The sequence below is a fragment of the Marmota flaviventris genome, chromosome 1, assembly GCF_047511675.1.
Source record: "Marmota flaviventris isolate mMarFla1 chromosome 1, mMarFla1.hap1, whole genome shotgun sequence".
Taxonomy (NCBI): Eukaryota; Metazoa; Chordata; class Mammalia; order Rodentia; family Sciuridae; genus Marmota; species Marmota flaviventris.
Genome location: NC_092498.1, coordinates 169,207,153 through 169,225,207, shown reverse-complemented (window position 1 = coordinate 169,225,207; position 18,055 = coordinate 169,207,153). Strand labels below are relative to the sequence as shown.

Below are 18,055 nucleotides of genomic sequence, written 5' to 3'. Positions count from 1 at the left end.
TACTCCATTGTGTATAAATGCCACATTTTTTTTATCCATTCATCCATTGAAGGGCATCTAGGTTGGTTCCACAGTCTAGCTATTGTGAATTGTGCTGCTATGAACATCGATGTAGCAGTGTCCCTGTAGCATGCTCTTTTTAGGTCTTTAGGGAATAGACCGAGAAGGGGAATAGCTGGGTCAAATGGTGGAGTATATTTATTCTTATATGGTGCTGAGGATTGAACCCAGTACCTTACACATGTGAGGCAAGCACTTTACCACTGAGTTACAGCCTCAGCCCCTCAGGCTGCAATTTTATAACCCAAGGAAAATGTAGGTACAGCTACCCAGTCAATTTGGACCACTGAAAAGTCACTTTAGATAATGTAAAATGTTTGACCTCTCTTAAATAAAAAATTAATTCTTGTTTGTAGTGGCTATGTGCATGAGCCATAAGGGAATGAGTTCTCTTTGCATCGCTAACCCTCTGCAAATGCTGTTTATTCCAGAAATAAGATGTTTAATCCTTTAAGTTTGATGACTCTAGTAGAGAAGAAAAAGAGATCATGTTTCTAAACAGAGCTAAACTACATGTAAAAAAAAAAAAAGCAAGGACAATGTGCCAGACTGTCTTATGATCAAGTATTTATAGTAAAGCTATTTATAATAATCCTTACAGGGGAATGGATCCTAAATATAAAAGAAAATCTTGAGGCGTTCATGTGCTAATCCTTAACAGTGAAAACTTCAGTACCGACCTAGAGGATATAACAAAAGGTAAAAAGTCTTTGGTATGTGATCAAACCTGTTCTATACTAAAACAGTAATGCTCTTTTAAACTACATTGCTTTTACTACCACTATTTACGTGTTGTATTAAGACAGTACTATTAGTCCTATAACATGTTTATTTTTATTTTTTATCAAAGAAAATATAGCTTTTAGTATAATACTGTGTGTAGGAAATGTGTTCTTTTGGGTGAGTGCTGTAATATCTGAGAAAAACTGACAAGGCAAATCTAAAATATATCAAACAACATAAGCATTTTCAAGTTACTATGGCATTGACCTTGAAAGGCTGTTTTCCTAAGTTTTAAGTAAATGGTTACTCATAGAGACTTCTAATTTATGCTGAATATGTGGCAGTCCAGAAAACTATTTTAAGTTTATGGAAAAAAAATTTAAATGAACATTTTGTTTTTCTAAGTTTTGCATTTTCTTTGTTTTTCAATCTTGTCAACTTTCTAGTTTTCTAAATTTCACTTCTAAATTCAAGCAGTTGGTAATCTTTTCACAACTGGAAAAATATTTTTAATTCATTCTAACTTTAAACCTGCTTGAGTTTCACATGGATAATTACGTCAGTGATGAAGACACAGACAATGACTTTGACACCCAGCTCACCATTCAGCAGAGTTTACAGGATATTTACAAGCCAGGAACAACCCAACATGCACCTGATGAGAGGTAATGGCTTTCTCATTGGCAGTGTGGTATTAAGTATTCAACAGTTGAGATTGTCGTTAACATAACTCTACTATTGTGATGAGAACAGGAGAGAGATTTGGAAAACAAGGAATTTTATTTAAATTTTATATTATTTCATTTTACTTTTATGTTGGGATCAAACCCTTGATGGGGTAGAGTTCTGCCACTTAGCTTCATCTCCTAGACAGGATCTGTCATTTAAATATGAAAAAAATATGATATCTGACCAGACCAAAAAAAACTTTGAAAGAATTCAGAATTTAATTAATCAGTAAAGACAACAGTTGAAGGAGATTAGCTGGAAATCTAGGCAAGGAGATGCAGTCTAGAAATCAGAAGAAATAAATGAGGTTTCTGAAGGGTTAGAGAAGAACTCTAACACATCTTGTTCTCATGGAGCTAAAGAAATACATAAGTCCAACCAAGACACATAGAGAATTATTTTACTGAGATAGGTGAGGATAGAGTCCAATCTTTGATCTATTCAAATCAAAAGGAGGAATTATGTAAATTTAACCTTTCTGAAGATATTGATTCTATTACTACAATAGTAGAAGAGGACCAGTGGCTCTCTCAGTGGTAAGAATCTCCCTGGATATGAGCAGTTCATGGTCAAGTGCACCTAGTCAAATGCTCTCTTGGATGATCAGCTACTTCAGCCCACTAAGGTAGAAACCATTGTTTTTGGGGGGTGGGTAATAAACCCAGTTTGCTTGGATTTGTGACCCCTCTTTGGCCTGCTGGAGGTAAACTGGATAAATGTCTTTTAACCCCAAGAGATTTTATAATTAAATATGGAGATGATAAAGTACAACAAACATAATTTTTTTAAAAATGTAACAAATTCATGGCACCATCACTATGTGTCATTCTATTTTAAGCACTTTGTAAATATTAACTCATTTAAATTCTAATTCTCACTGCTTCTCTGTGAGATGGGTACTCTTATTATCCTCATTTAGAAATAAGCAAATTAAGTGACTTACTCAAGGTCACAGAGCTCATTAAATGAGGAGCCAGGCAGCCTGACTCCAGTCTGTGCTTTTAACCACATGCTTTTTCTATACTTTTGTGTCTACTTTAGGAATAATCTTTAAATATTTAAAGTTTTGTAAAGAAATTAGGCTTATTAGGTTATCTCTCATAACTTTGTGATTAAAATTTTAAAACATATAACTGCATAACTGAACACCTAATTTTATGTTGAAAGATATGATATTTAGTCTGAGAGTACTGAAATATTTCAGAGAAATTGAAATTGTAGTTATACATTTCATTTATTAGACTTGCAAGAACTGTGTGATACTTAGGAAGGATTGCTGATTTGGTCAGGCACTGGCAGGAATTAGAAAACCAGAATATACTTATGTCATGTAGAATAATGGCTCCACCCAAAGATGCCCATGTTCTGATTTTTTTTTTTGGTACCAGGGATTTAACCCAGGTGTGCCTAACCACTTAGCCATATTTCCAGCCCCTTTTTATATTTTATTAGAGACAGGGTCTTGCTGAGTTCCTTTGGGCTTCACTAAGTTGGTGAGATTGGGTTTCAACTCGTGATCCTCCTGCCTCAGCTTCCTGAGCTTCTGGGATTACAGGTGTGCACCACTGAGCTTGGCTCATGTCCTGATTTTTTGGAACCTATGAATGTGTAACCTTACATGGAAAACAGGAAGTAAGGTTACAAATAGAATTAAGGTTGCTTATCACCTAATTTTTATATAGAGAAATTCGCCTAGATTATCCATTTGTATCCAAACAAAGTGAAAGAGGCACGAGAACCTGAGAGTTGTCAGAGAAAGGGCTTAGCCCAACAATGATGGCTTGGAGGAAGGAGGAAAGAATCTGTGAGCCAAGAATATAGGAGGGCTCTAGAAGTTGGAAAGGCAAAGAAACAGATTCTTTCTTAGAACCTGCAGAAGGAACATAGTTCTGCCAATACTCTGATTTTACTCCAGAGAAAGCCATTTTGGATTTCTGAATTACAGAACTTTAAGATAATAAATGTGTTGTTTTAAGCCACCAATCATGTAGTAATACCTTAACACAGATATGGAAAACTAACAGAATTGAGTGGTGTAAAATGTTTAAGAAAATTTAATCAACCAAATTGAGAGTATGACAGATTGTCTAAGGGAATTTATTTTCATTGAATTATGAAAGAAAATGGGAAGGGGACAATATATAAAATTCATATATTTAACTCTAAAGCTTTAAATATTTTAATAAAAACATTTAAACTGCTAATAGTGTTTATATATATGTATGTATATATATATATACACACACATATATAAAGAGAGAGTTCTGTATGTGTATGTGTATGTGTGTGTGTGTATATATATATACACACACACACACATATACATATATAGATGACAGGGATGAAAATAAATTCCCTTAGACAGTCTGTCATTCTCAATTTGGTTGGTTAAATTATCTTAAACACACACACACACATACACACACACACACACACACACATATATATATATATATATATATATATATATATATATATATATATATATATATGTTGTAGATGGGCACAGTACCTTTATTTTATTTATTTATGTGTTACTGAGGATCAAAACCAGTGCCTCACATATGCTAGGCAAGCACTCTACTACTGAGCTACAACCCCAGCCCCACTAATAGTGTATTTTATATTCAGACCATGCATAGTTTAAAAATTCACAACCTGATTATTTACTATTCATATTTTTGCTAGAATCACAATATCGAGTGGCCATTAAATTTTGCCATGTGATAGTGTGATATTTCGTTCCCAGGCAAGTTTGAGTCAGGTTCAACACCACTGACTGAGATCCAGGCTGCCACACAGTCCTTTCCCTGAAGAAGCTAACGGCCTCATGAATACATGAGAAAGGAGTTTCCCTAGAATGTGGTAAAGACACACCACATTCTACAAATAGAAGTATTTCTTGTTTTGCTTTGTTATGGTGGTGCTTGGAGATCAAACCTAGGGCTGTGTACATGCTAGCCAAGTGCTCTATCACTCAGATATATCCCTGCCAGCACCAATAGAAATATTTCTATTTAGCCTCAGTCATTTTTTGTATGAGTTATCCCTGATTAAACTACTGCCTTTCCCTTTTCTTTTTGGTTTATATTAGATTCCTTAGTTTCCCCCTTAATTTTGGAATTACATATACATAATGTTTTTTTTTTCCTCTGCAGCTTTCATTCCTTTTTGAGTGCTTACTATAAGAAGATAATTGAAACAATAGAGACAGTTAAGTACTCTTTATACTCTCCCCTTGAATTTGTTTAAAATGTAATGGTGACAACTAGTAGCATTTTCTCTTCATGCTCAGGAAGCCTAGAAGCAGGTTCTTCCAAAAGCTGTGCCCTATGGAGGTCTGATGTGATTTTCTGAGAAAATTCTTTAGCACAACTTAGCAAAAGAGCTCCTGGGTTCCTTTATTGACAGAGTTTTTTTTTTTTTTGGTATGTGGCAAGACATTGGGGGTGGGATGTTCATAGGCCCAGGTGTTGTGCAATGTTAGATAACAGGCCTTATTGTCTGTCCTGTGATATTTAAAAAAAAAAAAAATGGCAATCTGATTGTTGTCTTATATACTACCTTTGGTGGTAGAATTCAGAAACAGTATGGGTTGCCTTGTATGTGTGTGAAATGTGAATCTGTTCTCATTTTTCTTGTTAATAGGTGAGGAAGATGCATTGTCACACTTAACCAAGTACCATTCTGCTTTTGATGAAGCAGATGGGATAGGGTGGACTCTCTTGCATAAGGCTGCAGTACAATTAAATAAGAACATTTTAGAAATAACCCTGAAAGGTAAACTCCCTTTTATTCTTCCTGATGCTTCTGAGAAATAAACTTAAAATTGGTTTTTGAATCTTAACCTATATGATATATGATGAATTTATTTCAGCTTCAAAAACCAGTGTATGGGAGCAAACCACCCATAATGGTGAAACACCACTTTTTCTGGCTGTCAGCAATTGCCTCTTAGAAAATGCCAGTTTTCTTCTTCTCAATGGCTGCAATCCAAATGCTAAGAATTTCGAAGGCAATTCTCCTCTTCTTACAGGTAAATGACTCATCTCTGGAGAAGAGTATGCTGCTCTGTCTCCCCTATGCCAACAAGTTTCAAAGACAGCTCTTTGTGCACAGATGCAATACTGTGATCCCAGCTGACCAGACCCTCAAGAAGCTTTCTATAGATTGGCTAATGAGGTGGCCTGATGCCCAGTTAGGAGCACATATACATTTTGATCCCAGCTGACCAGACCCTCAAGAAGCTTTCTATAGATTGGCTAATGAGGTGGCCTGATGCCCAGTTAGGAGAACATGCACATACAGAAAGGAACAGAGTCATGAAGCATAGGTGAAGGGCAGGCAGCTGAAATGGGAGGCTAGGCTAAAAACTATTAATCAGGAAGTCAGATATCTAGATTGCTTCTTCCACTCTGCCTGCTGAGACAGACTCCTCCCCAGCCCAGTAGAGTTCTGGAGGTTTATTCTTGAACAGCTTAAACAGAGGGTCTCTAGACCAGAGAATTTGGGTGAGCGTGGGAGTACTTAATTGAAAACACTGGAGGAATTAAGCAAAAAGACCCAACTCTCTTCCACAAGAAGGCATTCTCCCACAAGGATCCTAGAAAGCTGGCAGACAAGCCTTTATACTCTCCAGAAAGAGGATTCTCTGGAGAATCTGATCAGCCCAGGAAGATCTAAAGATAGTAACACTGGGGGCTCCCCCAACAAATGGCCCAAACATACCAACCAGTAGTGAAGCCCATAGTCTGCAAGCCCCACCCACCGTTTAGAATTTTCAACCAGAATAGTTGTCCAGGCTCTTACTCATGAGCAGATAACCAGACTATTTGAAGAAAGTCTTCAACATAGATAAATGACTTGGAAGAAGCAGATTATTTAGGAGAAATAAAATGTAAAGCAAATTATCATTAATTTCTTCAAAGAAATTAAAGAAATAAGAATAGGATAGTACAGGGCTGGGGTCGTGGCTCAGTGGTAGAGTGCTTGCCTAGCATGTGTGAAGCACTGGGTTCAATTCTCAGTACCACATATCAATAAATAAAATAAAGGTCCATCAACAACTTAAAACAAAACAATATTTTAAAAAAGTAGGATACTACAAAAACTCCAAGAATAAAACAAAAATGCTCTTGATATTAAAAACATCAAAACAAATTTTTAAAAAAAATAATGCTAGAAAATGAAGTTTAGGAAAGCTTTCAGAAGATAAGAAATGTAAAATAGTAAAGGAGAAATAAGAAAATTAGAAGGACGACCCAAGAGGAGCAATGTATGAATAACAGGAATGACAGATCAAATAAACAAGATGGAGGTACTCTATCATCAATAAAATAAGTCAAAATAATAATTTCCTAAAATAAGGGACATGTTGTTTCCAAAGTGAAAAAGCCAGCTGATGAATTCAAACAGACCCAACACAATCAGCACTTTTCTTCAGTATTAGAGCAATTAGAGCATTTTCATAGCACCTTATAAATAATTATTAACAGAATTCATACTGACTCAGTATCAGGCATCTAGTAAAATTCCATGAACATTTTGTGCTAAGAATTGGTGAGCTGGGCATGGTAGCACACACCTGTAATCCCAACAGTTCAGGAGGCTTAGACAGGAGGATTACTAGTTCAAAGCCAGCCTCAGCAAAAGTGAGGCACTAAACAACTCGGTAAGATCCTGTCTCTAAATAAAATACAAAATAGGGGTGAGGGGGCAAGGGAGGAATTGGTGAATGAATAATGAGATGGGTAAGTTCAGGTGTTTTAGCATCTTGAGGAACCAAGAGTCATCATGCAAATGTGCAAGAACAGCATAAATGAAGAAGATGGTTATTAGAGAATTGTGGTTGACAAAATTGATCAAAAATAACTACCAAAAATTTATTATATGCATAATTAAACAATACAAGAAAAGATATGAAAATATTAACAAAGATTTTACCAAAGAGATGTGATTATGAGTCTTTCTTCTTTCTTTTCTGCATATCTAAATTCCCTGAACATGAACCTTTTTATTAAAAAAAAAAGAAAGAAAGAAAAACATTTTTAAAAAGACCCACACCTGAGACAAAGAGAAGCTTCCAAAAGTTTCCTGAGAGAGAAAAAACTGGAAATATATCATATACAAAAGATAAAAGATCAAAATAGTTTTAGAGTTCTCAACAATAACTAGATGCTTGATGAAATTGATGAATAGTTTCAGAAGTTCTGAGGGAAAATTATTTTCAACTTAAATATTTAATTAAACTATTAAATCTGAAGGTAAAAACAAGATACATATTTTCAGACATCGAAGAACTCAAACTTTTCTCCCTCTTACACCATTAATGTGTTAATGATGTAGGATAGGTGAGGCTGGACTTAAGGAATTTTCAGGAAGCAGTTTGATTTTAGCTGTAGCAGTCCAGACAGGGCCCATGCCTAAAATTCTCTGGACCAAGAGTTTGGAAATTCTTTTAGATTTATACTCAGTGGGAAGATTACATGATAGTGGGTGGGGACATACTCTTTGTCCCATATTCTTAGGCCAGACAGAAGTTTTACAAATTTGTTTTTTTTTTTCTGCAGACATGGCAGAAAGAGGAAGCTACAAACCACAATGCCCTCTGCAGAAATTTTTGCTGATATCCTGTTGACATCCTTTGTAAAAATCTTTCTGACAAGAGAAATATATTACAAATATTACAAATATATACATATATTACAAATATGATGGGGGTCTCTGGTCTGCTTCATTAATGAAATAAATATCCTACCAACATGGACGTGAACTTGAAATGTCAAAGCTAGGGATCCAAGAAATACAAGGTCCATCCCAGATAGTAGGCAAATGAGATCCCCAAGATGATGGGGAACAGTACTCCTAGGATGGCAACATGTTCCAGGCACTGAATTCCAGGTTAGAACAGGTCAGAGGGGCTAGATAAGGTAACACACACCTGTAATTGCAGGTGTGTAATCACAGGTTAAGGCAGGAGGATTGCAGGTTCTAGACCAGTCTTAGCAATTTAGCAAGAGTGTTGGGGATTTAGTTTAATGTATATATAAAAGAATAGGTTGAAAGATTGCAGGTGACCATGATGGAATTGGAATAAATATCTTGAGATTTAAGACAGTTTAGAGAGTCTCAGGTTGAATTAGTGATAAGCAAATTGAAAACTAAGCAAAGGCTGGGGGCAGAGTTCAGTGTAAAGCACTTGCCTTGGCATGCAAACTGACTAGTGTTTAATCCCTAGCACCACACAAACAAACAAATTAGGTAAATGGAATGTAAATGTAAGGCGAGTATTAACTACAAGGAAAACAAAAGATGTACAGGAAAGGAAACATAATTAAGACCCAGCTTTTTAAATAGCAAATAAAATAAAAATAAGGTAAATACTGAATAGTTAACAAAAATTATATCATAAAAAGTACTAGAAGAATGGTGAGCTGAGAAATGTGAATGGTGAGCATAAGAGAAAAAAATCTTCATTTTCCATGAAAAGTCAAGTTAAATCAAAACCAAAAAAAATTAAAAAGTGTTTTTATCTCCTGTTTCTCTTATTTAATTTTTACTTTTAAGTATTCCTTGACTAATTCTTTCAAAATTATTTTGTAGGTAATCAATTTTTTGAGTTCTTAAATAAAAATCTAAACATAAAAAAATTAAAAAGTGGCAATGTAAGCAGGGCTATTTAGAAATATAATAGTTAATAGCAAAGAATCAGCTAAAAGGTGCTCTAGTGAAGGAAAAAGAGAGTTGAGAAAGGGTGGAGAACCCTGTAGTAATTGGCTCTTTAAGCCTTGCATAGTGTATAACTTTCATGAAAAAAGCAAAAAATTAAAGAGAGAACATTTACAGGGTACTACTGAAAACTGGGATTTGGAGGGCTCATCTTGATTTGTCCCAGGGTGCTTTTAGGCTTTGCATTCATAGGGGAGAAAAATCATCAAAACACTGAATAGAAGAGCATTCTCTGAGAAAGCCCTATATAGCATAAGAATGAAAACTCTGGATTAGGTCTAACCTCTCTAAACCTCAGTTTTCTCACCTATAAGATAGAGATAATAATATTCATCTTGTGTGTGTACAAGTCATATGTAAGAAAGCATTAAGCTGTGAAGCCTGTCAGAGTGATATGATGGTAGGAACTGGTTTTCCTCTCTTGACCTCGGCCTATCTGGCATGCCAAATAATTCCTTTTCTGTCGTATCTAAACATTTATTTCCCTATTCATAGATATGGAAGATGCTGGGTTTCAGGGAAACAAGCTCATCAAGATCTCAGAGACTTCAATTCACCAATGTGTAAAGTGAACTTTTTTTTTTTTTTTTTAGTTTTAAGTGGACACAATATATTTATTTTACATTTATGTGGTGCTGAGGATCGAACTCAGTGCCTCGTGCATGCTAGGCAAGCACTCTACCACTAAGCCACAACCCAGCCCAAAAGTGAACCTTTTATTTATTTATTATGTGGTGCTGAGGATCAAACCCAGTGCTAGCAAATGCTCTACCACTGAACTGGACCTTAATTATGTGATAATAGTATACATAGGATTTCCAGGCCTTTGGAGATGGGTGTGTATGTTTGTTGCTTTCAGAATCATTTCTTCACAAAGAACCTCAAGGGACTTTCTGTACAACACTTTGGGAAATACAAGCCCAAACCATCATATCCTATGGGTTCAGCCACTCATCCAACATACAAATAAAATTACATTTTAGTCATTTGTTTGCTGAGATAGGGTTCTGTTGCTTTTTTTTCTTCTTTTAAAGCAGCTTACAAGCATTTCCAGGTCTGTACTGAATATGTAAGTTCCCATTTTCTCAAGAAAATAAAGATACATGAAAATTTTATATGTATGAGCCAGCTAAGCAGCCAAAAGACAATGAATTGGTTATGGCTTATAGAAAAACAAATAGCCCATTGATATATTATTTGACATACAGTCTATTTTATGGGTTCCCTAAATTCATAATGCAGAGGCAAGGGAGTAAGTGGGAAGAGCTCCTGAAGAAGGCTGAGGGACACTAGCTGATATGACACTCTGGCCTTACCCGCATCAAGCATAATGCCCACCTTGCTTCTGATTTCTTAGCTGTTCTACGTGACTCTTATGACATGGCTACCTTGCTGATCAGCCACGGAGCGGATGTAAATCTACGATGTGCCAATGACAGGACTGCTCTCCACGAGGCAGCCAAACTGGGCAGACAGGACATGGTGAAGCTTATGCTGGTTTCTGGGGCACACCCTGACCCCCGGAGCACCTATGGATTCACTCCACTTGCTCTTGCTGCCCAAAGTGGACACACTGAAATTATGGCATTATTACTGCAGAAAGGCAAGATTTTCTATATAGTCAGCATACTACCATAGAGTAACTTGATCCCAGTGTTCTCTTCTTGATGGAGAGCTTCAGAATAATAGAAGTTAATATCTTATTTAAAACCAATTTAAATGTTTGAAATTTGTGTACTAATATTGGATACTAGAAAGCCTAAAATAATCAGACTGGTTTTCTTATTTGATGATGTGATATAATTTCCTTAAAATTATTGCAATGCAGGGTGACCCTTATACTTAATGATCCTTTAGTATTCTTAGAGGATAGTTGTTTTTTTAAAACATTTTTGTGTTGATGTCCTTTCCTAGAATCAAAATCAAAGTCCTTGCAACATTCTGTACATACTGTTGCTACTTATGCTAAGTCATGAGGCAGTTTAATCTGTCGCAGAATATCTTTGAATGTTAGGAAATTCTTCCTCATTTCTTCTCTTCGTATCCCTGTTCTCTGTTCTACTAATAGTCAAAACTCTAAGAGAAGGAGAAGATGATTTATATTTATCTTTTAAAACATATTTTTAAAATTTTTTTTTAATATTTATTTTTTAGTTGTACACAATACCTTTTTTTTTTTAAATGAGGTGCTGAGGATTGAACCCAGTGCCTCACACATGCTAGGTAAGCATTCTACCACTGAAGCTACAACTCCAGCCACTGATGTATATTTATTAAATACTTTCTACATAACAGGCATTAAGCTGTTGCCTCATGTAATCCTTTAAAAAGTCTGTGAGACAGATATTAATCTCATTTTGCTCTTGAGAAAAGAAGTTCAGAGATGGTACCAGTTATAGACTTCTCTTCAAACACACTTCCTCCCTGCCCTCCGCATTGTAACTGTGGTCATTTTAGATAACTGGCAGGGACTCTCAAAGAACTTTGGCATTTACCAGGTGTAGTGGCATATACCCGTAGTCACAGTGACTTGGGAGGCTAAGTCAGGAGAATCAAAAGTTTGAGGCCAGCAAATTTAGTAAGTCCCTAAGCAACTTAGCAAGACTCTTGTCTCAAAACAAAAAAATGAAAAAGGGCTGGGGATGTAGCTCAGTGGTAAAGCGCTCTTGGGTTCAATCTCCGATACCAAAATACACACACACACACACACAGAGCAACAAATTTTCAATCCTTTACCTTTCAAAGAAACCAGGATCATGTGACTGGTGAGTTCAGTGATTAAGCATTTCCCTTAACCGCCTTACAAAGTAATTTACACATCGTAACTGTTTTAGTCAGCTTTCTTGTCCCTGTGACCAAAAGACCTGACAAGAACAACATACAGAAGGGAAAGTTTATTTGGGGCATGTGGTTTTAGAAGTCTCAGTCCACAGAGGGCTGACTGATTGCATAACTCTGGGCACAAGGTGAGGCAGAACATTATTGTGGAAGAGTGTGGTCATGGAAAGAAGTCAAGACATGGCAGTCAGGAAGAGGGAGAATAAAATATACTCCAAAGGCATGCTCCCAGTGACCCACCTCCACCAGCCACACCCTACCTACTTAGTTACTTCCTAGTTAATCCATATTACTGGATTAATCCATTGATTGGGTTAGGCTCTTATAATCCAGTCATTTCACCTTTAAAATACATGCATTGCTTAACACATGAGCTTTTGGGGGACATATCTAAACCATAACAGTGACATAAATAGTAAATGGCAGAGCCAGCATTTGAAGTCATATCTGCCTGATCCCGCATTGTTAGAGACAAGATGGTATCATAGAAATAAGGCCTTAGTCTGGAAAATCTATGTATGAATCCTAACCATCTTGCTTATTACTAGCTGTGTGTCTTTGGGCAAGTCATTTGAAACCAGTAAGCCCTTGTTTCTTCTTCTTTTTTTTAAATATTTTTAAAATGTTGATGGAACTTTATTTTATTTATTTATTTATATGCGGTACTGAGAATTGAACCCATGGCCTCACACATGCTAGGCAAGTACTCTACCACTAAGCCACAATTCCAGACCTAGTTTCTTCATCTTTAAAATGGAGATCTTAGCACCTACTTCTGGGGTTTGCTGTGAAATTTAGAAATGATTATGCACATAGTAAACAATAAATGAAGGTATATTAGATTTCTAAATACATTCTAGGAGTGCGGTTCTTGGGCAGCCACTATACCCTGATGATTTTTATCTATCTATTCAAAAGTAAAGCCACTATATCTTTTTTATGATTTATGATGTGTCCAGAATGCTCTCCTTAGCTTTTGTCCATCCAAATGCTACTCTTTCTTCAGAGCCCATTTTATTGAGAAAACTTCCAGAACTGACCCAAACTCCTTTCTTTTATCTGTAAGCTCCCCTTACAGCCCCAGCCCTAGATCTTCTAGAAGGCACTTTTGCCTCTACCTGTATTCTTATCCACACCACTCACATGATACTTGGCATAGGTACTACAATTTATCTTTATAGCTATCAGCAATCCTCAATTTCAGTTTAAAACAATTAGTGTCTCTTATTACGAACAGTCCTTTATGAAGAAGTTTTAAAAAATGCCCCTTTCCATCAAAACATCATTAAATGTTATGGTGATATAATTCAGTTAGTTATTACCATCCTATCTGTAAGCATATTGTGAGGTAACTGGGCTTTGTATACTGGTTTAGAAATCCACCTTTTATGAAAGTATGTCTACTGGAAATTTTTAGTTCCAAACAACTTATAAAAATTGCTCTGAAAGCCAGCTTACCTATAATTTACAAACTGTTTGTATCATGTCCCTCCCCTCCACATTAGTTTATAAATTGCTTGAGAAAAGAGCTACCTATTTTATTTGATTCTTAGTTCTTCACTAAAGTAGGTATGCATTTTTTGATTTTAAGATTGCTTATATACAATGGAAAACAATTTTTGCAAGATGACTTTTTCCTCTTAGGTGCTAATGCTCATGGTCAGGCCTCTGATTCATCTTCCATATTACTTGAAGCTGCTAGAGGAGGAAATCCAGACTCTGTGACTCTCTTGCTAGAGTATGGAGCTGATGCCAATATACCTAAGAATTCAGGCCACCTGCCCATTCATGTGGCAGCTGACAGAGGACACTTATTGTAAGTTAAATTATATTACTGTAAATAATAGAAATAGTAATAACTGACTTTTTTATAAGCAACTTCTAGGAACTTTATATTTTTTCTCTGATCCAACAACCTAAACCTTAAAAAAAGAAAAAAGAAAAATCTCTGGACCTGCTAGAAACTGGTAAGGCCGAGCATCTTCTGTAGCTGCTGAAGACACAGAACTGCCTTCAATATGGGAAACTTTGGGTCTCAAATGACTGGGCTAATACTGAGTTTTAAACCTAGACAATAGTTCCATTCAGTTTTACTTGCTATCTAAGCTGCCAGATGAAGGAATTAGTTTTTTTGTTGGAGGGTTCTAATTGCCACCTGATACTAATACTATATATACCATTAATATAAAAGAATCATAAACAGGCTAACTCTGTATCTTGATGAAACCATTTTGAAATGTACTTTGGAATTCTTTCTTAGAGTTCTAAAGATATTGATTCCAGTTACGGACCTTGCTGCCATTAAGCGGAGTGGGATCAGTCCAGTTCATTGTGCAGCAGCAGGAGCACACCCTCAATGCCTGGAACTTCTCATCCAGGCTGGATTTGATGTGAATTTCATGCTAGATCAGAAAATTCGTAAACATTATGATGACCAAAGGAAATCAGCTTTGTATTTTGCTGTATCAAATGGTGACCTCTCTTCAGTTAAGCTGCTTCTGGGCGCTGGAGCTCTGCCTAATCAAGACCCAGTTAACTGCCTGCAGATAGCCCTTAGGATGGGTAACTATGAGCTCATAAGTCTACTGCTAAGACATGGTGCCAACGTCAATTACTTCTGCAGAGTCAACCCTTTGCATTTCCCATCAGCACTGCAATACACACTAAAAGATGAAGTCATGCTCAGGATGCTGTTGAATTATGGGTATGACACAGAGCGATGTTTTGATTGTCCTCATGGGGATAAAATTCATCCTTTCTATACTTTTGAAGGCTGGACATCTACAGTTATTAAAGATACTATGGTAAGTCCACAGGATTAGTTGTATTACCTTAAGACATTCATTATCCATAGTCTGGGAACTATAGTAATACTCAGTCCACTCTCTAGAAGACTCTAGAGTGAAAAATACATGATAAAATATCATGTAGATATCTATCAGTAGAAAGATATAAAAGGTACAGAATCAACTCAGAGAAAAAAGGGACTTTACCTAGAACTGTCAGGGAGTTTCACAAATGAACTGACTCCTGAGCAAGGTTTAAAAAATGAATGCAAACTGCAGGGCTGGGGTTGTGGTTCAGTGGTAGAACACTTGCCTAGCATGTGTGAGACACTGGGTTCAACTCTCAACACTGCATATAAATAAAGGTCCATCAACAACTAAAAACCTTTTTAAAAAATGAATCCAGCCTTATATTTCAGTTACATTTTCTCTTTAGCTAAAATGTTGCTGGATTCCAAATACCTATACCCTTAGGTTTTTGGCTCTTTGAGCATTTGATTAGTCTTATTTGGTTAGTTTTATGATGAAAAAAGTTACAGTAAACAGTTGACCCCTCCTGATTAGAGAGATTTTTCTCACACCAGACCCCTAGTTTTTTCTTACCTAATTGGTCACTTCTGTTTTCCCCAACTTGAGTTTTTCCCCTAGCTTTTCAAATGGTTGCTACTTTTCAGGTCTCATTTCAAGTGTCATCTCTCCAAAAACGCCCATCTTAGGTAGTCCCCTTCCCCATCATTCTCTTATCATGATCATTTCTTTGTAGAATTTGACTTTCTGAATATTATTTTAGTATTTTAATGACTGTACCTCTTATAAATATCCTCAGTTTACACATGTCTGTGCTTAGCACATAGTAAATGCTCTATAAATATTTGAATTCATATTACCAAAATTTAAAAAATAGAAATGAAACAGTAAATTGAAAAAGCTCCTTGAATCAATTCTGAAAAGTTACAGGCAAAATATTCTTGTATTTATTATTTTTAGGTGATTAATATAGGACTTAATTTCTACACCATTAATTCAGCATTAGGGGATATACCATCTGGTATTATTTCCTGACTGTTCAGGAACAGTCTCATTTCTCATCTGGACATCTTATTTAAGAGCATGTTAATGATTTAAAGGCCAAAACTGTTACTTTCCTTTTATATCAGGGTTGGACTAAGATTTTTGAATGACAGAAAAATCCAAAAATAAAAGCTTTAACAAAATGTCAGCCAGGCATAGTGGATCACATGCAGTCCCAGCTACTTGGGAGGCTGGAAAGAGAGAGCAAGATAGTGAGACTCATCTCAAACCAAACCAAATGGCTCATTCCCTCTCATATAAAGGACAGAAGTAAATAGCCTTGTAAATGGACAGTGTCATGATTCATAAAAGCAGCTTGTATCCATATTACAGTCTGCAAGAAGAAAGGGAAAAGGAAGCATCACAGACCTTGCCTTTCTTGCATGGTATTTGGGGAGCTGCTGAGGCTTCCACTTACCTCTCATTGGTTAAAGGTTAGCCAAGTGGCCACACCTAGCTGCAAGTGAAGCTAAAAAGTTAATCTTTATTGTAGACAGCCAGGTGACCAACCAAGGGAGTTAACAGATATTATGTAACAATCTCTGCCACACCTTTATTACTTCTTATATGAAGAATCAGTAAATATATTTTTCCCAAATGTTAGGACTAAGAAATCAAATGAGGAACTGAATACTTTCAGCTTAGTATTCTTTTGATTACTGTGCTAAACCATAGATACTCTTAATTTAATTTTCTGACTTTCCCCCTTTAGTTCTGTGAAGTAATAACTTTATCATGGCTGCAGCATCTCTCTGGAAAGGTTGTTCGAGTGATGCTTGATTATGTTGATCAAGTTCAAATCTGCTCAAAGTTGAAAGCTGTGCTCCAAAAACAGGGGCTCTGGTCAGAAATACTTTTTATCTTGAGTGAGTATCTGTCTTATAGAAAACTTTTACCAAAACACTAATCATATTATTTGTTCTATAGAATATTCTTTGTGTTAAAAGCATAACCTAAAGCAACCAAAAAAATACTATTCCTTCGTAAAACTACAGTGTAGTCATTAAGTTGTACTTACTACAATTTTCCAGCAGACAAAATCTGTTAGGTAATTACTTATAATTATATGTGGGTAACACTTTTTTCCCAACCCAATTACCCCATGACTAGGAAGGAACATTATAGACAGGAATTAAAAGGTATGACATGGCAATAAAAAACAGATAAGAAAAGATCTAAATTTGTAGGGGATACCAAATGACCCTCTCCAAACCAAATTTTTTCAAAGTTGCACCTAAGTCAATTAAAAATTTATTTTATCCCATTTCCCCCTGGGTGGTGATCTTTAGTTTTGCCCTGTCCCTGATAGAAAGAATTGGCAGGGGGTGGGGAGTGGGGTTAATAGAGATTTAAGTACTTAGGGTCTCACAAGCCAGATGCACAACTGATTTGTCTTTGGATTCCAACTTGATATGCATCTAAAGTCATATTTTTGCAAAGCGTTGCAAGAGAACTGAAAAACTTTCCCTATTGATATTCCCATTTAATCACAGCCAATGCAAATCCTGGTGGTTTAAGTATCAAATACATTTGCTAACTAAACCCTAAGATCATTTTTAAAAAAAAAAAAAAGCAATTCTTTAATTCTTTCTCCTTTTAGATAATATCCTATTTCTTTCATTTTAGCAAACCCTCGTTCCCTAAAACATTTGTGCCGCCTAAAGATCCGCAAGTGTATGGGGCGTTTGCATTTACGCTGCCCTGTCTTCATGTCATTTCTTCCATTGCCCAATCGTCTAAAAGCATACATCCTTTACAAAGAATATGACCTTTACGGACAAGGAGTTTTTACAGAAACCTGGTAATCATATTATTCTACAGGAAAAGGTATAATTTTGCAGCTTATTTTTTTCAAATGGGATTTGTCTTCTATGATTCATATTTTTTGCTTTACCCAGTAACTAAAATCAGTCTACGTTCTTTAAGTAGTTTCTCTGAATATGGCCTTTCAACATATAAATGGCTATAAGTCCAAAGTTAGTTTTAAGAAAAGCAAAACCCAACTAGTGAATATTTTAATTAACTAAATACACCAGTTTTTTGTTTTTGTGGTTCTGGGGATTGAACCAGGGCCTGGATCATGCTAGTCAAGCACTCTACCATTGGACCATAATGCCAGC

General features: G+C 36.0%; 1 protein-coding gene across 1 annotated transcript; it reads left to right on the top strand.

The window, feature by feature from the left end:
- Positions 1-1,329: 1,329 nt before the first annotated feature.
- Asb14 (ankyrin repeat and SOCS box containing 14) lies at positions 1,330-17,740 on the top strand. The gene is made up of 9 exons (XM_027921572.3): positions 1,330-1,448; positions 4,671-4,724; positions 5,159-5,292; positions 5,390-5,548; positions 10,598-10,843; positions 13,723-13,894; positions 14,339-14,882; positions 16,648-16,801; positions 17,562-17,740. Exons 1-9 carry the CDS (start codon positions 1,330-1,332, stop codon positions 17,738-17,740), a joined length of 1,761 nt encoding a protein of 586 aa, XP_027777373.2.
- Positions 17,741-18,055: the final 315 nt, after the last annotated feature.